Here is a 23964-nt window from a genome sequence, read left to right as displayed (position 1 = left end):
GCCCTGTTTGCTCTCTCTCTGGGGGCCCTCCTTGGCCTTTCTCCCGCTGCTCCTAATGCCCTCCCACCTCTCACTCCTCTTCAGTTCTCCCTGCTGTGGCGGTATTTTAGCTTAAGTCCTTTCCAAGTGATATTAATTCTTTAATTTCCAAAGAGCCAGCTGGACTGACTACCTGAATCCTCTCCAGTTTCCCAAAGAGCTCCTGTGTGCTTGGTGCTGGTTCTGCTTGGCAGCTCGGGGTACTCGCAGGAAAAGAAATCACATCAGGCCAACAGTAAATGTCAGCTAATTCTGGCTTTAGGCCCCTGTTGAGACCATTAGATGATGATTTCTTGCTGCAAAACTGGCACCAAACCTCCCCTGATCAGGGCTATAGTAGAAGGTCATTTATGTGTCCCATCCCAGATGATGGGACCAGTAGAAGTGAGGAAATAGGTTGTACCAAAATTTGAAGAGACTGTTATTTATAGAAATAAATATAATTTTATATATATTTTCAGATGTTTTTAGGACTTGAAGAGTATACTAGTTCATTCTGCCATCAGTCCCATCCAAACTGAAGGACTTGTCAGAAGACAGGCTAGCTGGGTGTCCCAGGAAGATGATTTCTGGATCATAACACACTGGTTCCTACCTCTACTACTTTCCAGTCTTTCCTTCTCTCTACTGTCCATAGGTAGCAGTGACTGTGTCCTCCAACTGGGATTTGGGTGGGATGGTCAAGCTCCTGCCTTCCTCATGCCAGCTAGACTCCTTCACAGTAAATTGGAGAAATTGGAGAGGTCTTGGCTTACCACGCTTGTAAAGGCCTTGTAAATAGCTTGTACAAAGAAATTTCCAAATGGAAACAGCACTGTGCCTTAAGTTTAAAGTAGCTTTGATAGGAAATAGAGGTAAATATAAGCCTTTCCACCTCTGCGGGTATATTGTAAATGCCAGACAGTGGAAAACCAGTAAAGAAAAAAGCATCTGAAAGCAAAGACAGCACTTGGGAAATTAGACTCGCTTGCTTTTTGGCTTGTATATGAGCTAAACCCGGAAGGTATTTCAGACACAACTGGTTTTTGCATAAAGGCCACTGCTGGGTGTTGTTTGGGAAACCACTTGATGCTGTGCACTGGTGGAAGCTGCTCTCACTGTACAAAACCCATGGGAATCACCAGGGACTGGCAGCCACCATAGACATTTTAGGAGGGCTAAGTGTAAAAGCAAAATGTTCTCTTCCCACTTAGTGCATCTTCTGAGGCCTTAGAAACTGGGGAAGAGTTTACTGGAAAGCATCCTGGTGAATCCTGGTCACAGTAACAGGCTGGAAAACTCCACAAACTATTTAGGCACGAGGGTGGCAGACACAAATGGATGTGTGAGAGGAAAGGGAAAGCATGGCAGAAGATGAGCTGCTCTTTCAGTAGAGGCTTGATCCAATTCAGGGGGCAGTGTCAGGACCATGTCTTTTGGGAGACTTGGCATCTTCTATTCCTTGTCTGCAAAGGCAGTTTGCACCAGGCCAAGTGAGATTTGGAACTACGAGGGCCCAAACTCATGTGAGCGGCCTTAGAAAGATGTCTGGAGCTGGCAGGCCAGGCAGCTGTGTGGCAGGGCCAGAAGAGATGGGAGTGTGGGTGGGTCCGTAAGGGAAGGTTGCTGCTGTGTTCCCCTCCTGTTCCCCAGGTGCAGCTCACCCTTCTGAGAGCACTCACCCCATCATGGGAGAAGTTGAGTCGGGCAGAGAAACTTCCAAAAACCGAAGCTTAAAAAAAGTCAATAGTTTCCTGATAAATTAGCTTCCTGAGCTGGCTTCCCAGGGTTTGAGATAAGGAGGGAGCTGACCCCATGGAGAAGCCAGGAGAGCTCATCTTGTTTCTCTTGCCCAAGGAGCAGGACCCTGAGGACCTCCAAAAGAAAGCAAAGAGGTCCCAGGTCAGCCCCAGAGGGTGGTGAGTCTGCAGGTAAGGAAGGAATGTGCTGCAAATAGGGAAAGCCTCTCTCATCTGAGAGGAAAACAGTACAGTATCCCAGAGAAGAACAAACCCCTATGAAAAAAAAGGGTTCTGAGGTCAGGTGACAAAGCAACAAAGGGATCCCAGGAGAGGAGTTCTGACTGTGATCACTGTCCTCAGGGGAGGTGGCATTGGTATCGAGTACTGACAGGGACACTGTTGTATTTATATAGAAACACAGAGCTCTAAAACTGGAGCCCAATGTTTGCAGGGTAAAGAAGTGACTTCACTGGAAAGGGTTCCTTAACACAGCTGAATGAAAAGTGGACAAATCCATCACTGCTCCTTACTCAGAGTTCATGTAGGTTATCTTTCTATCAGCATTCTGCTAATCTTGGAGTATCAGAGCTTTGTTTATGTAGATGCTGGTGCTTAAATAGGTTTGAATACCATTTCATTATATTCATTTATAAATGTCATGTAGCAAAGAGAAGCAGTTCTGCAAAACCTGCATGACTAAAAGTTGCAAGAAACCACAGCAGTGTGGCTGGTTTGCTAAAAGAATTTTATTTGCTGAAGAAATCACTGTAATGTTTAATTACAACAGCTGAGAGTGTGGTTGCATACATTTCATGAAAGAGTGGAGAAAATGGTGCAGACAACCTTTTCCTTGCTATTTTGGAGCCTAAGTTCAGTTTGTGAGTGCTTGCAAAATATCTGTTGTCATCTGCTCATGCAGAACTTCTCCACGACACCTCCGCAGGCAGGTGCTCTAAGTGTACATATAAATTCATCTTCATAGTGGCCACTGGTGCTACAACAAATGTCATTCCAAACAAACTCTCTGCTAGAGGCTGTGTTGGAAATCATCATTTAACACATCATTTAGAGTACATCAGGAGTGAATCTCACTCAACCTGACCGTAATAATTCCCTTCTGAAATTAACTCTTTTTTTAGCGTTTTGACATTAGGAATAGAGGCAAAGTCCTTTAAACGCATGGCTGCTTCAGTTTGGTGCTGAGCAGTGAGAAATGAGGGTTTATAGTGCAGTGGCTAATTATTATTTGTCCCATGCATTCCACAAAGTAAATCACAGTGCGTATACAAAAATTACACAGACAACCCATATGTTTGCTCATTTATTAAAACTCAGCTTGCTGGGCTTAAGAGGGATGCCCAGAAATAATCCTTACTGGTCTCCCAGCCTCTGAAGGAGAAATCCAGAAGATATAATCTCAAACCATTTGTCGACCTTCCCCCAGTGGTCAGTGAGGATGCATAACTTTCTTTTTATTAACACAATTAAATTCAATGGGTCCTTTCAGCTGATTTAATTCATGCATTGAAAGTAGCCATGCAATCCCACGTAGCTGTTCAGGTGTTGCATGAAGAGCTGGTGCTCCCTGGTTTATTTTTGGAAGGACTCCATGCCTTACCAGGCAAGTAGAGAGATGCTTCTGAGAGACAACCCTTCCACCCTTCATCTTGATTTATAGTGCACATTGTGACTTTAAGCAGTATTTTCAATCAGGATGAGCTGTGACTGTCCTTTGTTTCCAGTCCATGCTTTCAAGCTGGTTGTTTTCTGTCTTGTCTTGGGCTCTCGCCCACCCCACACAGCTCTCCAAGGTGTAAAATGACAGAGCAATAACTCTTTGTAGCTCCCACTATCCATCTAACCTACATTCTCACTCTTGCTTTGGAGTTAATGCTGCTTTAGATATAAATCAGTGCTCTGGGTTCAGTGTGTTCCTGTTCCAGCACTTCTGAAAGGGTGTGAACAGTTACATATTTATTCAGACTTGTGCCTTACAAAGTGCATGGCTGCGGTGACAAACTCCTCTGGGTTGTTTGTTTTACGGTGCTGTTAAATAGGGTGACTGTGGCTAAGGCCAGCTGATGAGCTCAACTGTAAAATTATGGTAATGTTAGAGAAGAAACAGCAGAAGAAACAGCAAAATTCAGGATGCTGAGCCAGGAGAGCAGAACTTCCACCATCCTCCAGCCTGTGTTATTCTGTGGCATTTCTATAATTTTATAAACCCATTTTCTAACCCCACCTTTCCCTGTGATTTTCCCATTGTATGCAATGGGAGTTCTGTGCAAATATCTGTTTTACAGCATGTTTATCACAAAGCAATGTGGGCTGTACACCAGGTAATGTTCCTTCTCTGACTGATAAACAAACACTTGAATTGTTGCCATCCTCTGTCCAATGGCAATGAGGATTTTTCTTTTGCCCTCAATGGAGTCAGGATTTCACGATGGGAACAATTTATGCCTCTGCTCTGCACTTTGGGCGTTTTTTTCTGGTGACTTCACAGTGGACCTCTCTGTCTGTATGATCCCGGTTGTCATCTTTGGTCAAACTCTGACATCTTCAGCGTTGGCACATCCCCAGCTGTGCAAGCAGTGTCAGCCCTTCCTACAGTGCTCCTGGGGGTCCCTCTGGCACAGGGTCCAAGTTTCTCTCTGAGCCTCCTTGGGTCACAGCCATGAGGGTCTCTCACGGTGCCCTGAGCGGGCGAACGGGGCGATGTCAGTATCAGACCAGCTCTGCAGCCTCCTGGGGACTGCCCAGAAACAGCTAAATATATTTTTCCTAGTACATGACTTCACCTCACCAGCAGCGAGATACCATCTTGCCCTTTGTGTTCGGGCTGGATGACATTTTCTCCTTTCCCAAGCGGCCCGTCCTGGCTGGCAGGGAGGAGCAGTACAGCCCTCAGACACCGCCCGGCAACTTGCCCAGATCTCCCTGATAAGGAGCAGGGAGCTGGGAAACACCAGGCTGGTTTTCTCTTTCAGTGCTCAAGCTGGTGAAAGTGCCGTGTTCTGTGTTCAAGCTCTGTGGGGATTATTTTTGAGTACCTAGTGTACTGTTTATGGAATAGCACTTGGCTCTGCTTTTCTTCCCTGGGAGCATTGGGTAACAGGCATTCTTGTCAATACTCATTTTTATTTGTTTTACTCATTATTAAACGTGAGCAAACATTCAGGTCGGTGGATGTGCGTGGGTATATCCATGTGCTGTGCTTATCCCAACACGCATGCACAGTCTGCTGCTATAATTAGTTCTGTACTGGGGAGCTGGGAGCGCTTGGGAAGAGTGGCAGGAGGAAGGGTGAGCAGCTGGGTGCTGACATGACCTTCCCAGCGCCGCACTTCGAAAGGGTCTGAGGTCACTTACGTCCTTCTGAATGCTCCTCGCTTCACCAGCTGATTTGCAAAGAGGCTGATTTGAAAAGAATCTCACTTTAGGTATTTGCAAGGTTTTCATTTTAAAGTCTTCACCCCAGCTGAGTCCAAGGTCTGCAGCACGGTCAGGACTAACAGCTGGATTTACACCTGCATAGGCTGGGTCTTCTCAACAGCAGGTTGGGCCTCCCATGTGCAGCCTAGACACGAAGTTCCCCTCGTTCCAAAGGCTCCATTGGTTGCTTAAATACTTCTTTTGCACAGTAAATGTCACAGAATTTAGTATATGAATGGACTTGGCGTCTCATAATCCATAAATTTTGCAAGGTCAGACACTTACTGATTGTAACTCCAAGCTCCCCAAAGATCTGACGTACTTGGCACAATATTTTTGTAGGTGTTGATAATTAATGAAATTAAACAAATCAGATGTTATCTGAAGCAGTGATATACCCCAGAAAAGAAGGGGTACAAAATGCCCCAAAGCCTGAATTATTGCTAATTCTTACCAAATGTAGGTGACAGGGTATGGCTGGCACTAGTACAGAAGCACTGTTAAAACTGAAGGGCATCGTTTTAGAGTTGGACCAAGTCATTTATTTTGGGGGAAACCTTAAGCAGAATCTACCCATTTGTGGGGTTTAAAGAGTTTGGTTCGCTTATTTACTTTGGATTTTTGTGTCCACTTTCATCCCCTTTTGTACTTCCTTGGACAAAATCCAAACAGGCAGAGTAAGTACAGAAAAGCTGTTCTCACCATAGGGAAATAATGTATTATGCTAATTCCAATTAAAGGAAATATCTTAAACTGCAAATATAGCCTTCAAGAGAGAAATGAAAAGTGTGGAAATTAACATGCTTGCCAGATTTCCAGCTCAATTCTGCATACTCAGGGGGTTTGGGTCAGGCTCAGATAAGCATCCAAAATTTGGGGATGTTTATCCAAACCTTATTTCTGAACCTTCTAAGTTCACTCTTGACTAATCATAATGGAGTTAGTGGTAGCAGGATATGAATGTACAACATTTAGCTTAGAAATTGGCAGCTCCTCATCATTTCACAGCTTGGAGCCTTTGACCAAATATCAACTCTGCTAACCAAAACAAAATAAAATAATGCCTTGACTTGGTCTCCAGCCATACCACCTTGTGCTCCAGACCTGGAAGACCTTCCAAGCAGGGCTGGGACAAGGTAGACTTTGGCTGGGAGACCTCCTGGGAAAATATTGATGTCACTGGAATCACATCCCTTGTGATTCAAGAGGTGACACTTTTCCTGGGTTGGTGTTGAACCCACATAATAGTTACGTTTATGGAGCTCTTCTTTCAGGTTTTGGACATTTCAGAGGGTTGGTGGGTCATTAAAGGTCTTTCCTGAAAGGCTCATATGTTGACTCCACATTCACCTGAAATGCTAATGCAATAACCAGCTCCATTACACGACCAATGAGTTCCTGATACTCCTCACCTCCCTGGTTCCCTGATCCACCCCCTGGCTGTTGGCCTGTTCAGTCATGAGGAATGTGAGCTCCCTGTAGAGTTTCATGTTGAAAGTGTTTGGGAATATTTTTTTCGATGAACTGATTTGAAGATGGCTGAGGGTCATGAATTAGCTCCTGAAGAAGCAGGGTTTTTCCTCCGCTTGTCACTGCTTTTGCCATCACACCCTTCCTTTTAAACATAGGAGAAGAGAACTGCATCTTGCTATCCTGCTATAGGCACTTCCTGACTTATTATACCCTTTACCATAACGTAGGAAACCATAACATAGCTAAGGAGACTCCATATATCTGTCCTGCATGGATATCACCCTTCAAAACACCACCAGGCTATTCCTCAGCTGCTCACCCATCTTTTTTCCCCGTACATTTGATTTAGTCAAAGGGTGTCATTCAAAGTAGCTGTATTTGAATTTTATTCTGGCATTGAAATTCATGCCAGGAATAAATCCACCGAAGTGCAAATTCTTCCCAAGTAAAAAAGCACTGAAATGTTCAGTGAAGTTATACCAGGAATGAATTTGACCACATGAACTTGGATTGCAAGTGTAGAGTCTACCAACTAAAATCCCTTCTGATTTGCTTAGACTTACTTCTGAATTACAGATAATAAATCTGTAGGGTTGTAATAGAAGGCATTCCATTGAAAGTTCTAGTTTAAAGAAAAAAAATCTGTCACTGAGAGTTACAACAGAATCATAAAAATACACAAAGAAGTGTTCAAAATATATTTGAATATAGTCCTTATGGCTATAGGGCTTTTAAAATGTTCAATGATTACTCATTCAAGATATGTTGTGAAAGGTATTTTATAAAACATTGCTGATGTTCTTGCCATTTGTCCTGCATCTTCCTCCTGAAATCAGCAGAAATAATTTCTTACTTTCTACCAGACCCTCTAAAAACCAGTAACATAGATGTACTACTGTGGAAGATTTTTGACAGTTTAAACTAAGCACCTATTTCTATCTAATGTAGGTTTGGCAGGATGCTAACTTTGGTGAAGCTCATGCCACTCAGATGTCAATTTTTTCTTCATTAGGCCAACATATTAGCGAACTACACCATGCTCTAAAACTCACATCAATCTCCCATCACATTTACTCTTTTTTTTTTTTTTTGTGGTTGCCTTCTTCTTCCAAGGGAAATGAGCAACTCTTCATATATTGCTTATTTTACTTCCCAACATGAATTAGTGCACAGCTCGTGTTTGAGTTTGAAGTGGGTATTTGAGTTAGAAAGTGGATTTTATGTGTGTGTTATAGTTGATGCCCACAGCAGCTGCATCATGAGTGTTTTGGCATCCTGCAGGATGGAAGGTTTTGGGGGGGGTCACTGCCCAATAAATTCAGTAATTATCAGTATTGATGTCATCAAGAGGTCTGTAATGACGTGACCAAGGATATTTAGAAGGAGCAGAGAGAAAATAGGAATAATCTGAATTGCCTGATGCTTGCAGAAACAGTTCTTGGGAGTCATCACTGTAGCTGGTTTTGGTTTTAGAAAAAGCAGAAACAGCAGAAAAACTGTTCCAAATGGCCGTGAAGACGTGATGGGCTTCTGTAATTTCAGGGAGAAAAATCGGAAAATCATGTAACATATGACTGTTGATAGCTGAAAGAGGAACAAATGCTTTCCATCCCCAAACACGTCGTACCATCAGCGTTTCAACAGCTCCTATTTAGGCATTAAAAAGAAGACATTTTTTATTATGATTTCTGCCTTGGGCTCTGATCAGCAATGTAGGAAAAAGCAAGCAGGAGCGCATGGTTGCTTATCCTTCCTTCTTGTTTCCTTTTACTCTTAAGTTCCTGAAAGGTCATAAAATAGTGACATAAAAAAACCACTGAAGTGTAGTTTTTGTTAACTTTATCTTCTGAACATTAAACATTGTTTCAAATTTCTTATGGCACATAAAATGTTTTGCCTTGCCGTATCATGTGTACCAAACTTCAAAAAGTAAGCACGACAGCTCAGAAAATGTAATGGATGTGTAATAACAGCTCTTTAGATCTCCTGTTTTCAGCGCAGCATCTTTTTGTTCCCAAAGGTGCTTTTAACATGATATCTAGGAGCTATTTATGAAGTCATTTATTTTTTGCATGGTGATAGGTCTTATTTCGTAATTAGCCCATGCTTTCGATCTTGCTGTAGTGTGTGAGCCCCCCCTGAAATGTTTAGTCTTCATCAACCCTTTTTGATTTCCTCCCAAAGGCATTCACCCGAATAACTCCCATTTCACAGATGCAGTACATCCCAACTCCCTTCGGCACCTTCTGCGAAAACATTTGGAAATCGTTGCGTTGCAGCAGAGCTCAGCTCTTTTTCGGGGGGCATTTTCAACATAAAGTTTTCCTGTTTGCCTTAAATCCATTCATCACATGAATTTCAGCTGATGGGTTTTAACCACTTTTGCCCCACATCCTGTCCCTGTGGGCCACCGCGGTGCTGTGTAAGGGCTGCCAGTGACAGCCACACTGGTGGAGACAGGGGTTGCCCCATCAAACTGGAGCTTCAGGTAGAACTGAGCTGCTAAATCATGATTTAGTCTATTTGGGGCATCTCTTGTGTGTCCAGACGTAATTCTGTTCTGATGCAAACTGGTGTGAGCGCAGCGGGAGAGCAGCTTCGCTAACGCTCGTTAATCTGCTGTCATTTGCATATATGCAACGCAGTGGGTTAACAGGATTTCCCTGACGCCCTGCCAGCAGCAGCAATGGTGTTGGTTTCCTCCAGTATGTCAAGCAGGTTGCTGTTAATCAGTTACCATCGGGATTTCTGTGCCAGCTCCTCTGCTCAATCTGCTGCTGTGTCCGCGGGAGCAGCTGCAGCGGGGAAGGGCTTCAGGTACCAGCACAGGTCTCAAAAAGGCTCCAGGTGTAAGAGGAATAAAATTTAATATTCAGTGCAAAGTTTTGTCCCCTCCATAAGCCAGCATAGGGGGAAGTTTGAGGTCATGACCATTGGGTGAGAAACACCCGGCTGTGCTGTCTGCGCCCTGTCTGCAGCAGGGACAGTGAGGTTGTGTCATTAGCAAAAGAGGTTTATGAACTTTATTCTCATTTGTTAACAACCTAGTGGTGGCTCTATACACATGAAATTCCTTGGGATGTGACCAAGCATGTGACCACTGACACTGGGTGAAAAAGGGGTGCTTCTGGTAGGACACTCCTCGAGTACCCTGGAAGTGTCAGGAAGCTTGGAAGCAAAGGTACAGAGAAGAGCTTGATAAATAAGATGATGTGAAACTGAATCACTGCACAGAGATGAATCAAAATTATAAAATCAATAGGTATCGATCTATATATATCACACAAATAACTGTGCCTGAAGAGGTGCCCAGATTTAACATGTTGATTATACGGCAGTCAGTGGAAATAACTTGAGATCTGAAGAGCTATTACGTTTCAGTTGTTCAGTGCTGCAGCTGAAGCTGATAATATCTTAGTTGAAGTCTCTTTTAAATTTTTTCCTGCTTGAAGTTCTTGGTAACAAGTATATTTAATCAACAAACCAGAACCGAAGAACAGATTTTTGGCTTACAAAATACTCTTGAGCCATCTAAAGCTGGAGTCCAAACACTACAAATTCTTCTAAAAATATACTCCTTTCATTTTAACTTCCATTTGCTTTTACTACTGGCCTCCCTCACGCAAGCCAAGGTCACTGCTCTGCAGATGTGTCTGCTGCCCACTTGGCTACTGACAGGAGTTGCAACGAATCACATGGAACAGCATCATCCGTGGTCACCAAAACCTTTGTGTGGCTGATTGGAAATCAGGTCAACAAGGTCTTTGTTATGTCCTTTTCACATAAACCCCATTTATGTCTTATTCTTTGTGTACCCCTTAAACTGGTGGAGCTGCACCAGCTGCAGGATTTACTGGAGTTTTAGGGTTTTTGGTCAGTCTTTGCATCGGGAGTTGATCTTTCCCCTCAGTAGATGTGTTAAGGAAGGAAGGATGTGCTTAACTCAGTGTGGTGAGTAGCTGTCACTATTATTGCTTTCTTCCAGGTTCTCATGGTGTTCTTTGTCCCCAGATTTTGCTTCCTAAACTCAGGGTAAACACAAACCTAACAGACATGTGAAAAGGCTTCAGATCAGTTACTTGTCATACGTGGGCAATCACAGTTTGAACCGCTGCAGAATTACTTCCCATCTTTATTCATGGATTGATAATGTTCATTTTCCTTTGCTGGATTAGATTTGCTGCGTAGATTTCTGGGCATATAAATGATATTTCAGAATGAAACCCTCACATTTTATAAATCATTCAAGCCAATTCAGTTTCTTCTTTCTGTATAAGTATTTCCTGGTCCACAACAGCCTTGATCTGAAACTACTGTTTTCTGTTTGAGACAAAATTCATGGATTAACTTAGAGAATGAAATAAGAATTAAGTAATTCCTTAAGAATGAGCACTCATAACTCCTACTTTCATCTTTTATAGCATTGTTAAATGCACCACAAGGGAAAATTTTGGTCACTCTTATCGAGACAGATATTCGTACTTTATCGCCCAAGCTGACAGATGTCCTTCATGCAACACACAACTGGTTTGAGCTTCTGTTCACAGTGCCTGGCAGACACCTTCTGGCTCCAGTTTGTTTCTGGAGGTGTCAAAAATATAAAATTAAAATGATAGAGTGCACAAATGTAACATTAAAATAATAGAGTGGATAAATGTCTGGCATATCCAGCCACTCCTGCAGGTTACCAGGGGCACCATACTTTGGTTGATCCAGAGCTTTCCAGGCTGCAGCACTGTGGCCCATCCCCTCAGTCCTGGAGCTGAAAGCAATGGAGGGATCTAGGACTGGCTTTTATCTGGAGCTGGAGCAGCTCATCTATCTACAGCCCTTGGGCAACCTGGGTCTGGTCTGAGAGTCCTGTTCAATTCCAGGACTACACAGTAATTTTGGGTGGAAATGGCACTCTGTCTGGGCTTGATCAATACTTCTGGCCACCAGTTCAGCTCCAAGGTAGCCAGTGCTGTCTTCAGAACTTATGTCAGTGCTGTCTTCAGAACTTGGAGTTGCTGATGCTTTCCTGAGGAATATGTGACCACCTTTCCAGGCACTGATCTCACCATAACTCCTTGAAAAGCCCACAGAGATGACCACCTTCCTCAGTCAATACATATACATCCTATGACATCTCTTTAACCTCAGTGGATCTCCTGCTTTGCCCCATGTGAGAATTCCAGCACAGGGAAGACTGGGGAAAGAAATGACCTTTCGTGCCATGCTTACCATACTGGATTCTCAGCAATGCAGACCATACAGTCTCTGAAATTCTTTCTGGTGGAAAGATATCTGTTCTCAACACATTGCCTTATTCTGCTTCTATGGACCCAAAAAGTTGCAGCATACCCCGAGCACGTGCCCATTCCCTGCTGCTTTTTGCAGTCACTTACTGAGGTTTATCAGCGGATGATGGGGTGGTTGGGGCATTCTCTCCCCCCTCTGTCTGGTGGGGATCGTGATCCATCTTATGTTCAGCACTTGCATGATTGCTGGAGGACTCCTAGCAACAAGACTTGACATCATGAACTCCGTTTCACATTTCTGCCACAAAAGTCAAAGGCAGAGTTTGACATATCCTCCCCAAAACTGTTTCTACAGGAGGAGCTTTCATTTACGGCACCAATCAGTGCAACGTGCTTATGTTTGAAGACCTGTTCCAAAGCATCAGCTGCTCATTCACAAAGCTAAAATATTTTCCTAGCTTAAAAAGGGAGATAAAGTAGAATGTCTGCTACAGATGAGCCATATTAAAGCCTACAGAACTGTTTTTACTGGCAGAGACCAAGCAGACTCCCACTATTTATCCATGGGAAGCTGTGAGCACCAGCAGGCAGATAGGTGCTTCTGTTCATTGCAGTCAAAGGAAAGGAGTAAAAAGCAACTTCTCAGTGAGTGAAAGTTATGGGAAAATATTGCATGAGGTTCTGCCACTGATTTTCTCCATGAGCAGAACTCCGTATTCCATCTGTGAAAATAAAATGATAATCTTCCCATCTGGCACACCTTTTATCCCATCCATACCAACAGTAAGCTTTTCAGGGCAGAGTTTTTTATTTATTATTTTTCTACTCACAAAGGGTCCCAGCTTCCACTGGGGCCTCTAGGTGCTGCTGTAATGTTAATAATACTAATAATTCTGCTAGTGGCAAATTGGAAACCCAACATCTTAGGCTTAAATAAGTTATATGGAAAAATGGTTATAAAACAGCCTCCATCCTCCTTCACATTGTGCAGGTCATTTTGCATCTGCAAAACTCAGTTTGTGGATTGATATGCATCTTATATGTTGTATCTTGGGAATGTTTTCTCTATGAATCTCAGACAAAATCTGCAGCATGACTTGTGGATAAAAAAGCCACAGAAAAAAATGCCTGAAGCTGTACCACTCACCTCCCTCCTTCTTCGCATGCACACACGCCCAACTGCTTTTTTTTTTTTCCTTTCCCCCTTTGTTTTATCAGTATGGTGCTAAATTACCAAGTTTGAAATTTCTTCAGCAAATAAGGGATGCATGCCAGAACACAAGTGCCCCGAGGGATCTGAGTCTTAGGGGAAAAAGCCCTTAATCTCCAAGTTTATAGGTAGCAGCACTTTCCTTGAACACTGGAAAATGTTCAACTCATTTATGAAGGAAATCTGCCACAAGGATACGGTGATGTTCACAGCTATTTCATTAATAACTCATTGTGATCCATGGGTTATAGGACAGGTTTATTTGGACACCTGCATCAAATATATTCTCAACCCCCTCCCTGCTCCAAATTTTCCCGATGAGCAAAAATCTATTTAGTGCAAGCCAGGTAGCTCTGGGAGTAAGGTTTTTCAAAATGAATCAGGCACCTTTAGCCATGTGTGACTAATTTATGTGGAGCAGCACTTCACATGCACGCCCAGGTGGGCTGCTGTGCATGCACGAGGCTAGTTAAGCATTTACTGCTCAGGACCTTGGTTTGCACACCCAGGGTGGGGGTACATGAAGAGCTCTGCCTGCCTGTGGTGGGGAGCCTGACCCACTCACATGGCACCCATGGTCCAAATACTTTATGACTTAATCCCAGGGTACAGGATAAGGATCAACTTTGCGTGTTACTCCACTGGCTGAATAAATTAACATTCCTGAATTTCAGTCCTCGGATTTATCTACCAAGCATGACTTGAACTGTTGATAGGGATTTTAATGTATTTATAGTTTCACAACAAACCCATAACAAAGAATTCTTCCTCTCCTACCCATATGTAAATAATATTTAACACTACTGTCAGGGTTTGGCAGGGCAGCGATGTTTTGGAGGTAATGCGGATCCTCAGCCTGCTTTTAGCAGGGCATTTCTCTACTTGCAGGCAAGTGCCTTGCAATAGGAGAAGGATTAATCATCACTATTAGAGCCCTCGCTTTCCTCTGCAACCTTCTCTTCCCAGGGATGATGAGTTAATTCAGCTGGAACAATGTTAGTTCATCAAGTTTTGTGGTTTATCTGAAAATCGAATGGCAGTAATTTCATATGGCAACTGACTTAATGCCCATTTAGTTCAGGTTTTAGACAACTCTGGTCGATGAACACAATGGCTTTAATAAGAAACATAGGAGGGATGAAACTGTAACACCGATGCTTTCAGGCAGGTTTTCTTCCCGGTTGCAGAGCTGGTTATGTTGGCTGTCTGCACGTGTGTTTTTCTGCATGTAGGATGTGTATCCTCCTCTCTGAACCTCCCCTAGAACCATCCACACACGTAATGTTTAAAATAGCAAATGCAAACCTGAAAATTTTAAAATGAGTGTTTGACATTTTATTGGGTGATAAATTGCTTCTTACTCTTATAAAGTCCACAGGTGTTTATGCCCACTCTTGTACGCCTAGTTAAAACTTTGGCTACAATAGGAATGCTTTGAAAATAGCCATTCACTCCTAAAATTGATTATTAAAATAGAATTACCTGTTATGCATCACATTATTCTAGTTGTGTAAAGTTCTGTTGTTTAACCCTTTCAATCTCTATTGTCCTGGAGTTTTCCCTGATTCTGTATTTTCCTTTCCACCCTTTTGATTTGTAAATTCTGTTGTCAGATTCTGGATAGTGCCTAGACCCGAATGACTCCTCAGGACTTGCTGCCACACACCCTCCTTCCATGGCTCTTCCCATGCCATGAGAGCTCTGGGGCTAGAAGAAGTTTTCCAAAGCAAACCATCAGATTTTTTAGCAAATGAGAAGGCTTGAAAATTAAAAATTTGGAAGAAATGGAGAATTAATGGAACCTTGTTGAATTCTTATGCACATACATACAAAGGAAGTCTGCAAAATCCTTACACTGTGTTCCTATTTTGTGGATATCGTGCCTTATCAGGGAGTGTTTTTTAGGGATCTTCCATTTTTAGAGCAGCCTATGCAAAATGTGGTGTTTTCAGGCAGAGAAGCAGTGGCTACATTAGGTGGGGGCCTCTGGCCACCCCATGTGGAGCCTCTGTCTGCTCCATGGGTCCCACTGCTCCATCTCTGGATGAGCAAATCGTGGGAAGCAGGAATGAGTATAAACCTGAGAGGTTTATTCAGTTGTATTCCAGCAAGGATGAATGATAAGTGATTAAAAAAAACCCCAAACAGGTTTTTTTTTTTAGTCATGTTGGTAGTATTTAGAGAGCCAAGCTCAAGGTCTTACTCTTTGGGTGGTTAAAAAAGAAAAGAGCCTTCCAGACTGCCAAGTACATAGGGGGGAGATGCAGAATAAGGGCATTGCCAATGGAGTTTCCCAGATTCTCCAGGATTTTGGCTTCTTTTCAAAACATGAGAAAGGTGAAGCACAGGAAAGCACAGCTTCAGGCTGGACAGGAGGCCAACACCCACATCAGTCAGCTGCAGCCTCACAGTGCCTTGTCTCTAGTAGGTGCTAAGACAAGCTGGCTAATGCAGATTTCTCCCCCGACTTTTATTGTAGCCAAACTCGTGCCAAACTCGCCCAGCAGGGACTGTCTCACCCTGCAGGTACAGAAACCCTGAGTGTGAGAAGGGCCCAGGCTGGATTTGGAGGCTTCCAGACTCTTCTGTAATGGAAGTAATGAATGCTGCAAAGGAAAACAGCAACAGTCCTCAGCATCCGGCGCCAGAACACGCACCTTGGCAGGGAAACCTAAGGGAAGGTTTGGGAGGGGAAAACGAGGAGATTTTTTCCCATTGCAAGGAGCATGTTCACAGCAGGGGGTGGATAAGCAGCACTGCATCCCTCAGCATCAAATTTTGGGGTGTGCTGTGAGTGCCATGGTTTATTTGCAGTAAGGTAAACATCTTGTTCTGCTGCAAGGAAGGGCAGTTTCTGCAGGGTTTCCTCCCCAAGGCAGGAACAAAATCATCCAGGCAGTTGGATACTAGTCAGTGACTCATTTTTACATCTTCCTTATCGATGGAGAGGGTAAATCTTCTGCAATTTGCCTTCTCCTAGTGTGGAGTAACACCCAAGGTCCAAAAAGATTCAGGCTTGAACCCCAGCAGCACAGCTCAGCATCAGCCAGAAAACTCCCTCCCATCAGGCAGCCCCTGCTCAGGAAGTTTCCCCTCATCCATCAGCCGTGACCCACACCCACAGGGAGACTTGGACCATTGGGATAGGATGGAGCCACTGGCTGCAGGACAAGAGGGCAGCAGGTCTGCTGGGATCACACACACCAGGACAATGGCAGATGAGAAGGTGGGGTTGGGCTGTCAAGCTCAGATCGGGGTACAAAGGAATATGCTATTTTAAAGCCTAGATTTTAATAGGAGAGAGAAATTGGAGCCTTTCTGCTCAGTACATGGATAGTTGGCCTGTGCCAGTAGCAGCACTGTGCTGTTACAGACCATAAGAGGGGGTGCAAGTTGCAGCAGTGCCCGTGGGAGTGCAGGGGTGGCTTCACCCACACCTGGCCCCCAACAGTGTTGGAGCATCACTCATGTGTGCCATGGCACTATGGATTCCCTATAGATTGTGCTGTGCCAGGGGGACTCATGCAGCAGTCAGAGAGTGAACCTAAACACCCGCTGCCTCTTTCTATGGCTGGGAGCTGTGTGTGCTCCACAGCTCCTCGAGCACACCTCTGTTCCCACAGGAATCACAGAGGTCCTTTAACTTTTTTTACCGCCTGCACATGCACCCCTCTAACTTTTTTGCAAGGACTTGGGGTTTACTTTTTTTCCCCTGAAGGCAGTTGGTATTTTCAGCAGGGAGGGTGTGTGTTTTTCTGCATGCTCCTCATTTCACACTGGGTAATGCCCCTTGCTACCTAGCTATGAGGGGGGGATAGTTATGGGGCTCCCTGACTCAGCTGGAGGTTCTGGGCTTTGCTGCCAAAAGGGGACCACCTCTGCTGGTGGGGAGAGCCCCAAGGATCCCCAGAGCCCTGCGCTGCCCTGGGGAAAGGGGTTCTGGGCACAGGAAAGCGCTGATCCCCCTGCATCCCACAGCCGGGCTGGGGGGAGGAAACCCACCCTCCGGCAGTGCCGGCAAAGCCAGCCTGACCCGAGCAAATGAAAATAATCAAAAGTAATTAGAAGCGTGCTGGACTGCTCCTCGGAGATCTGTGCGAGAGAATAAACATGCCGGAGCCCTCCGAGCCACTGCAAAGGCCCATGTCTGAGCTGTTAGGTGCCCTGACCTTGTCCACATAAAGACGTGATTTATGAAGTGCAGGGCACAGCAGCAGGGCTTCTGTCTTCTCCAGGAGAACCAAATTACTGAGGTGGAGATTAACATGCTTTCAGTTGGGCCCATTTCCAGACCAAGGGAAATTTTTTATTTACATTTTTTTACCTTTAATTTTCCCCTCCTCTCCCTCGCGTGAAAACCGCCTTTTGGCTGGGAGGGATGAGCCCAGCAGCGTGTGAGGGCAGGAGGGGCAGCAGGGACAGGGCACCAAAGTGAGGGGCATCACGATGCCACTCCACTCCTTCATCAAGGGCTGGAAGTCATGCAAATCTTCCCCCTGAAATCGGCAGCAACACTTGTGTTTTCGCTTGATTTTATTTTTTTCCCCTAAGTTGACATCCACAACATGGGGTGGGAGGAATTGACATGTAGAAACTGTGTCGCCTTTTCTGCTTGTCGTTGTTTCCCAGGTCTGTCCCGGAGCCTTTGGATATGTCAGAAGGCTGTTGTTTTCTGCGTTTGTTTTGCTTTGCTTTTCCTTTCCCTTTCTCTCTCCCCGTTTGATGCACTCACACGGTATTTCAAACACTCCCTGCAGCGTTAGTCAGGATGCTCAGTGTTGTATTTAGTCACCTTGAGAAATACAACATTAAACCCCACTTAAAAAGGCGGTTGTGAAGTGGCTTGTCTATAAACATAAGGATAATATTAAGCCTAATATGAACATTTATGGTATTTAAAAAATCGCCAGCGACTTGTCTGATTTTTCCCCATTGTCCTCGACAGCATTTGGCCCCAGGAAGCCCATTAAACGTGGACAGTGCCGTTATTTCATCTGGCTGTGGCCGAGCTGCTTTGCTTTGCTTTAATGATGTGCTGGAATGCACGATGCCCATAGGGTCTCCATTAGGAGAACTTTTACTTCTGGGACGACCATGAAGTTAAAGGCTTAAAAGAGGCATCAGTTTACAGCCTGGTGGGGATTACTAGCAGACTGGAGTACTAACTCCTGACTGCTCCACTAATAGAGCGACTTGTTTTAAATAAACAATTGCCAAAGGGACCCTGTGGAAATATTCGGGCCTCTCGAAGCGCCCACCGAACCGAGGGGAAAGGCGACGGAGATGTTTAAAAGGTTGAAACGAGAAAAAAGAAATGCATCGAGGTGTGTTGATGTGTGTATCCACTTCCCTGCACCGGGATGTTGGAGGTCCCGATCGGCGGCGAGGCCAGGCTGACCCTCCGCGCCTCCCCAGCCGCCAACCCTCCAGCTGGGGGGCTTGTGCCTTTTTCCCCCTCCTCTTCCTCCTCCTCCTCCTCCTCCTCCTCCTCCTCCTCCTCCTCCTCCTCGGGCTGTGCTCCCCTCCACCCGGCTGGAGGGAGCCGCCGGGAGTGCTGCATGAAGGGGAATTACTAAAAATGGGGGGTTTCCCCCCAAAAAGCGGGTTTTCCCCGGCGGCGATCGCCACCCAGCGGCGGCGGAGCCCCGGTGCGGAGCAGCCCCGCTCCGCCGGTACCGGGAGCCCCTTTTGTTTATCCACCCGCGTTTCCTCCCTTTGTGGCACAGCGGAGGGGAGGGGGGGGGAGTAAGGGGAGGTCTCCGGCTCCTATCGGGGACTCTGATCAGGCCGATGGGCTCGAGCAATCAGTTTCCCAGATTACTTGTATTTAATACACAATGCATCATAAAGCAAATCCCTCATCCTGACAGGGAGAAAATAGAACAGCTCATAGCGCGAGCCGGGCCAATTTATGGCTAAATTAAAAAAAAAAAAAAAAAAAAAAAGAAGAAAAAAGAAAAAGAAAAAAAAAAGAGAGAGAGAGGGAGAAAAAAATAAGAAAGAAAAAAATCCCCAACAATGGGGAACGGAGGGAGGGCAGGAACCCACGGCCCCGCACACCGGGCGGGCGCCGGTTCCCAGGCCCGGGCGCTCTGGGTTTTTTGAGGTTATTGACAAAGGATTTTTTTTTCTTTAATTTTTTTTTTTCCTGTCCTACCTACTACCGCTGAGGTTCCCCCCCCCCCGCCCCCCCCCGTCTCTCTCCCCTCGGACAATAGCCATTATCTGAGCTAACAGGTCAATGTCACAGATAACGGGCCGCTGAGACAAATCCATCAGCATCTCCTGTCACCCGGCTTCTCGCCCTCTCCCCGTGCTCCTTCCCCAGCCCCTTTCGGCCCCCGGGGAAGAAAAATCCACTTTCAGTCTGAAAAATATATATGCACTTAAAAAAAAAAAAAAAGTGGGTGGCACTTCTGGATGGTGCAATAAAAGATACAACTCAGCACTCTTAGTTTTTTTTTTTTTTCCTTGCCCTCTTCCCAAAACACACAAATGTACGTGGATCTCGCCGTAGTGAGAGCTGTTCCAAACTTTGCGGATGTTTGCGGTTTTGCGCGATTTCGGGTCCATTTGCGGAGCCCGGAGAGCCCCGCACCGGGGGAGGGCTGCGCTGCCACGGGGGTGGGAGCGGGAGCGGGCCCGGCCCCGCCGCCCCCGCCGGCAGGTAGAGCCCGGCCTCCCGCCGCTCCATTCATGGGATTCGTTACCAAAGAAATAAAGGGGAAAAAAAAAAAGAATCGTTTAGGAAGCGCCGGCAAACGTGGAGGTGGTTCCGCGGCACCAAACGGGGGGGTCGTCGGGAAAATTGGCCGGTAAAAAAAAAAAAAAAGTTGCATTTCATTAAAAATTGTTATTAATAACCAGAGTGACGCGATGACTGGAACAACTCGGGTTAACGCGCCGGCCCCGGAGCGCCGGGAGAAGCCGTCGGGGCGAGCGCGGCGCGGCTCCCGCTCGGGGCTGCGGGGGCGAGCGGCGAATAAATAGAGGCGAGCGGGGCGAGGGCCCCGGGGCACCGCGCACCGCCGGCCCCGGGCGGGGGATGCGGCCGGGGGGAGTTTGCGGGGGCCGCCCCCGCGGAGGGGCCGCTCCGCCGCGACCTGGCGGTGACCCCCGGCCGCGGGGCCGCTGTCGCTTTAAGCGCGCCGGGAGCGCCGCCGCCGCCCGGGCCGGGGGGGCCGCGCAGGAGGGGGGGAAAGGCGGCCGGAGCTGCCGGGGCTGCCCCGCTTTAAAGAGACAGTGCCCGGAGGGGGAGCGGCGGGCGGGCACGGCCCGACGGGGTGGGCGGGGAGGGGGGGCGGGCAGGGCCGCGCCGCGCCGGGCCGGGCCGGGCGCTGCCCGGGGGTGCGGCGGGGAAGCAGCGCCGCGGGCAGGCTGCGGGGGTGGGGAGGGGGAGAGCTGCCCGCCCGCCCTCCCACGCGCACTCACTTTTCTCCCATCCCCGGCGGAGAAGTGAAAGAAGTTTGTTTTGTTGAGCGGTGCGCGGTGGGGTTTGTTGTTGTTGTTGTTCTTTTTCTTTTTTTTTTTTTCTCTTTTTCCCCCCCTCCCTGAAGAGGCTTGTGTGAGGGTTTGGGGTGCTTTCTTTTTTTTTTTTTTCCCCTTCCTCCCCCTTCCTCGAAAACTTTCTTCGCACCCCCCCCCCCCCCCAAAGCCAACCGATAAGACCAGGAGGGGCCGAAAGGGGACGGTGATGGCGAACCGGCAGGAACCCGCCGAGCCCCGCCGCCGCTGAGCCCTCCGGGGCCGGCAGCCCCCGCCCCGGCCCCGCCGTCCCCCGCACATGGTGGAGCGCCCCGCGCCGCGCCCGACGCTGCCCCGGACACCGACGGCCGCGGCCTCCGCCCGCCTTTAGCGCCGAGATGTTGCTTCCAGCCGCCTGAAGGATATTTGTCCCTCTCCCCCCTCCCTGCCCCCGCGGGCTCCCGGCGACAGAAGGTAAGAGCGGCGAGCGCGGCGGCGGCGCTGCCCCGGCCCCGCGGGACGGGGCCGCCTTGCCCCGTCGGTGCCGCCGGCCCCGGGGCAGACCCTCCTCCGCCGCCACGGGGAGGGGGGGTGAGCCGCCCTCCCCTCCTCGTGGGTTGCTTTGAAAGGGAAAAATTAAATGTTCCGCCTTCCAAAAACGAGCCGGAGGTGCGGGCGGCGGGGAAGCGCGCGCGCCCGCGGGGAGCGAGCGCGCCTCGTTGGGGCGCGGGATTTGGGGGGCTGCGGGGTTAAGGTTTTCCCCCTTCGCTTGCGGGGGACGAGAGGAGACACCCGGGTGCCGCGGGGCGATGCTCGGCAGCCCCGGGGGGCTGCGCGCACCCACCGCACCCCCACCTCACGGACGGGCCCGATCCCGAGCATCCCGATCATCCCGATCCCGGTCTCGGGGGGGAGGCGGGGGGCCGTGACCCGGGCAGCCCCCGCTGTCCCTGCGCTGTCCCGGGCGGGCTCCGCGGGCACAGCGCGTTTAGTGCCCGGCCGTGAGCCCGGGGCAGGAACTTCCGTGGGCTCCCGGTGACCGAGCACCGGCAGCGCCCGCTCCGGCCGCGGGTCCAGGCGCTTCCCGGCGGGGCGCAGCCTCCCTCTCCTTTCGCTTTTCGTTTGGGGCGTTTTGAGGTTGTTTCCTTTTATTTTCCTAATAAAACGGGATGGCTGATGCCCGTGCCAAGCCGGTGAAGTTACAGTTTAGCAGTAAGCTCCCCGGGATGCGCTGGGAAGTTTGGGATAGGCCGATGGTAAAGATTGCAAATAATGATATTCAACCCGCTGTAACGATTAGCAATTTGTCATAATATTAGAATAGAACATCCTCTTTAGCTTGTCTACGAGCAGTCTCATTATATTTGTTTATTGTCTGCATAATTTGAACCATTTATTGGTGTGTATTGAATTCTGCCATGGTTTGCATGAGTGTTTACATTGTTTTTCATTTATTCTCTTTTATTTTGACAGAAGGAGTTTTGTTATTTGCTTCAATTAGGGGGAGGGATTTAAGTGTTGCACAGGACTGTTCGGGAAGTGTAATATTAAAACAAGATAAATAACTCTACCTACCAAATAAAGTTTGGTTCAGAGCAACAAATCTGAAAATTCTAAATGGGAGCTGCAAACAACGTAAATTCTGAAACAAAACAGAAACCTCAAATGAAGCCAACACCATCTATTTTAATAATTTTTGTTATATTCCTGTCAGAGTCTGATTTAATTATAATTTCAAATGTAGTCATTGATGAATGCATAGAAAATCAGATCCATCTTAAATTAGTGTTTCATAGCAATAATTAGACATCTCAATTACTTGTATATGTTTGTCAAGATATTTTTCAGGACGTTTATTGTCCTTTTATAATTATGTGTGTATTCTGATCATTCCTAAAAACAAATCTCACCAGAGAAACGTATTTCTGAATAAGCACACCTATATTATTATTATTTTTATTATTATCCATTTGTTTATCTGGAAACCTGTGATTTATCTTTTGATTAGTACACCCAGCCAGCGACAGAAAGATTTACTCTTTCATATTCTTCTTTTTAGATCTTGGATGAGTTTTGCAATGTCAAGTTCTGCATAGATGCCAGTCAACCAGATGTAGGAAACTGGCTCAAATATATCAAGTTTGCTGGATGCTACAATCAGCACAACCTTGTTGCATGTCAAATAGGTGATCAGGTACGTGGTCTTCACTTTCTGGACTTATTTTTTTAAGGAACTTTAATGTGTCAATGCAAAAAAAATAATAGCAATTCACAGCAGCTTTTGGCCTGTTTGCTGTTATGGCAAAAGATAAAGGACAGATGGGAAAGGCAGAATGGAATAATTTTGGTTATGGATGCTAGAAAATACGAATTTTCCATTTTTCACAGTGTTGTTTAATTCATAAATGATTTTTTTATTGCCTTATACCTGATAAAAATTGTGAATGCTTTCTTAGGTGTACAAAGCCAGTATTTGCTGATTTTGAATTAGCAGCATTTTCTGGCTCCTCTTCCAGTCCTCTTGGGTTGCTCCCATAAACCGTTGAGTTGATTGGAAGCTGTAACATAAATGTGATGGCAAAAGTGGAGGGGAAGGCACAGAAGTGGTGATGTTACCAATGTAGTTGCATGTGTAGGGCTTTGGATTTGAATGCACATGTGTATGGATATTATTGTACCTTCCCATACACTTTGCTGGAACTCGTAATACTCATATGCTGGATCAGGGTCTTCGGTGGTTTTCTTTTTCTTTTCATTTATTGCACTTAAATCCACTCTTTGTTGAGCTGAAACATTATTTATCCTTGTGTGTTAGAAAAAGGCTGATATAGGCAGAGGAAGGACACAGTAAAGCATTTTGTTTTCAATTATGCTGATGAGTTATTAGGTGTTTCTTAAATCAGGGTTCGCTTTTGTCTGCGGATAATACATACCATTATGAAATATTTTAATGGGCAAAGTTAGGTTAAGGAAGCTTTGCTTCTTTAAAGTGAAATATCTAAAGTAGCAAAGCAAATGATTGTGAATTCTGGTTTCCAATTTAAACTTTGCTACCTGCGCCATAGGATTTGATTCATTTAATTAGTGTTTCATTTCCCCCCCTTAATTAACTGCATCAGGTGAATGTTAAAGATTATCTTTAGCTGATTTAATTGCCCTGACAGTATTGAAAGAAGAATCACAACCAGACACAAAGCTTCAATTAGAAATCATTCTTTCTAATCAAATTCCTTACATATAGGAAATGAACGTGAGACAGCCTGCTATTTCCAGCCCAGCATTACATATTTCACTTATGCAAGATAGCTGATTAAAACAGGTTTAAATAACTTTCTCAATCATGAGAGAAGATCTTTTTAATTTTCAACTTTTCCAGTTCAGC

At 46.2% G+C, this 23964-nt stretch overlaps 1 protein-coding gene across 7 annotated transcripts in view; it reads left to right on the top strand.

Annotated features, from left to right (window-relative positions):
• The window catches only part of MECOM (MDS1 and EVI1 complex locus), a 333649-nt gene that overhangs the window by 264582 nt on the left and 45103 nt on the right, over window positions 1-23964 (top strand). For 6 of the 7 annotated variants that reach the window (XM_032698113.1, XM_032698110.1, XM_032698107.1 and 3 more), the window contains exon 3: window positions 22642-22776. In XM_032698113.1, coding sequence (XP_032554004.1) covers window positions 22642-22776 — 135 coding nt within the window. Of the gene's footprint in view, window positions 1-20938; window positions 21057-22641; window positions 22777-23964 lie in introns of those variants that run through there. The other variant, XM_032698111.1, reaches the window with a different exon arrangement.

Source organism: Chiroxiphia lanceolata, chromosome 10, assembly GCF_009829145.1.
Source record: "Chiroxiphia lanceolata isolate bChiLan1 chromosome 10, bChiLan1.pri, whole genome shotgun sequence".
NCBI classification, from domain to species: Eukaryota; Metazoa; Chordata; class Aves; order Passeriformes; family Pipridae; genus Chiroxiphia; species Chiroxiphia lanceolata.
This window is presented reverse-complemented; position numbering and strand designations above follow the sequence as displayed.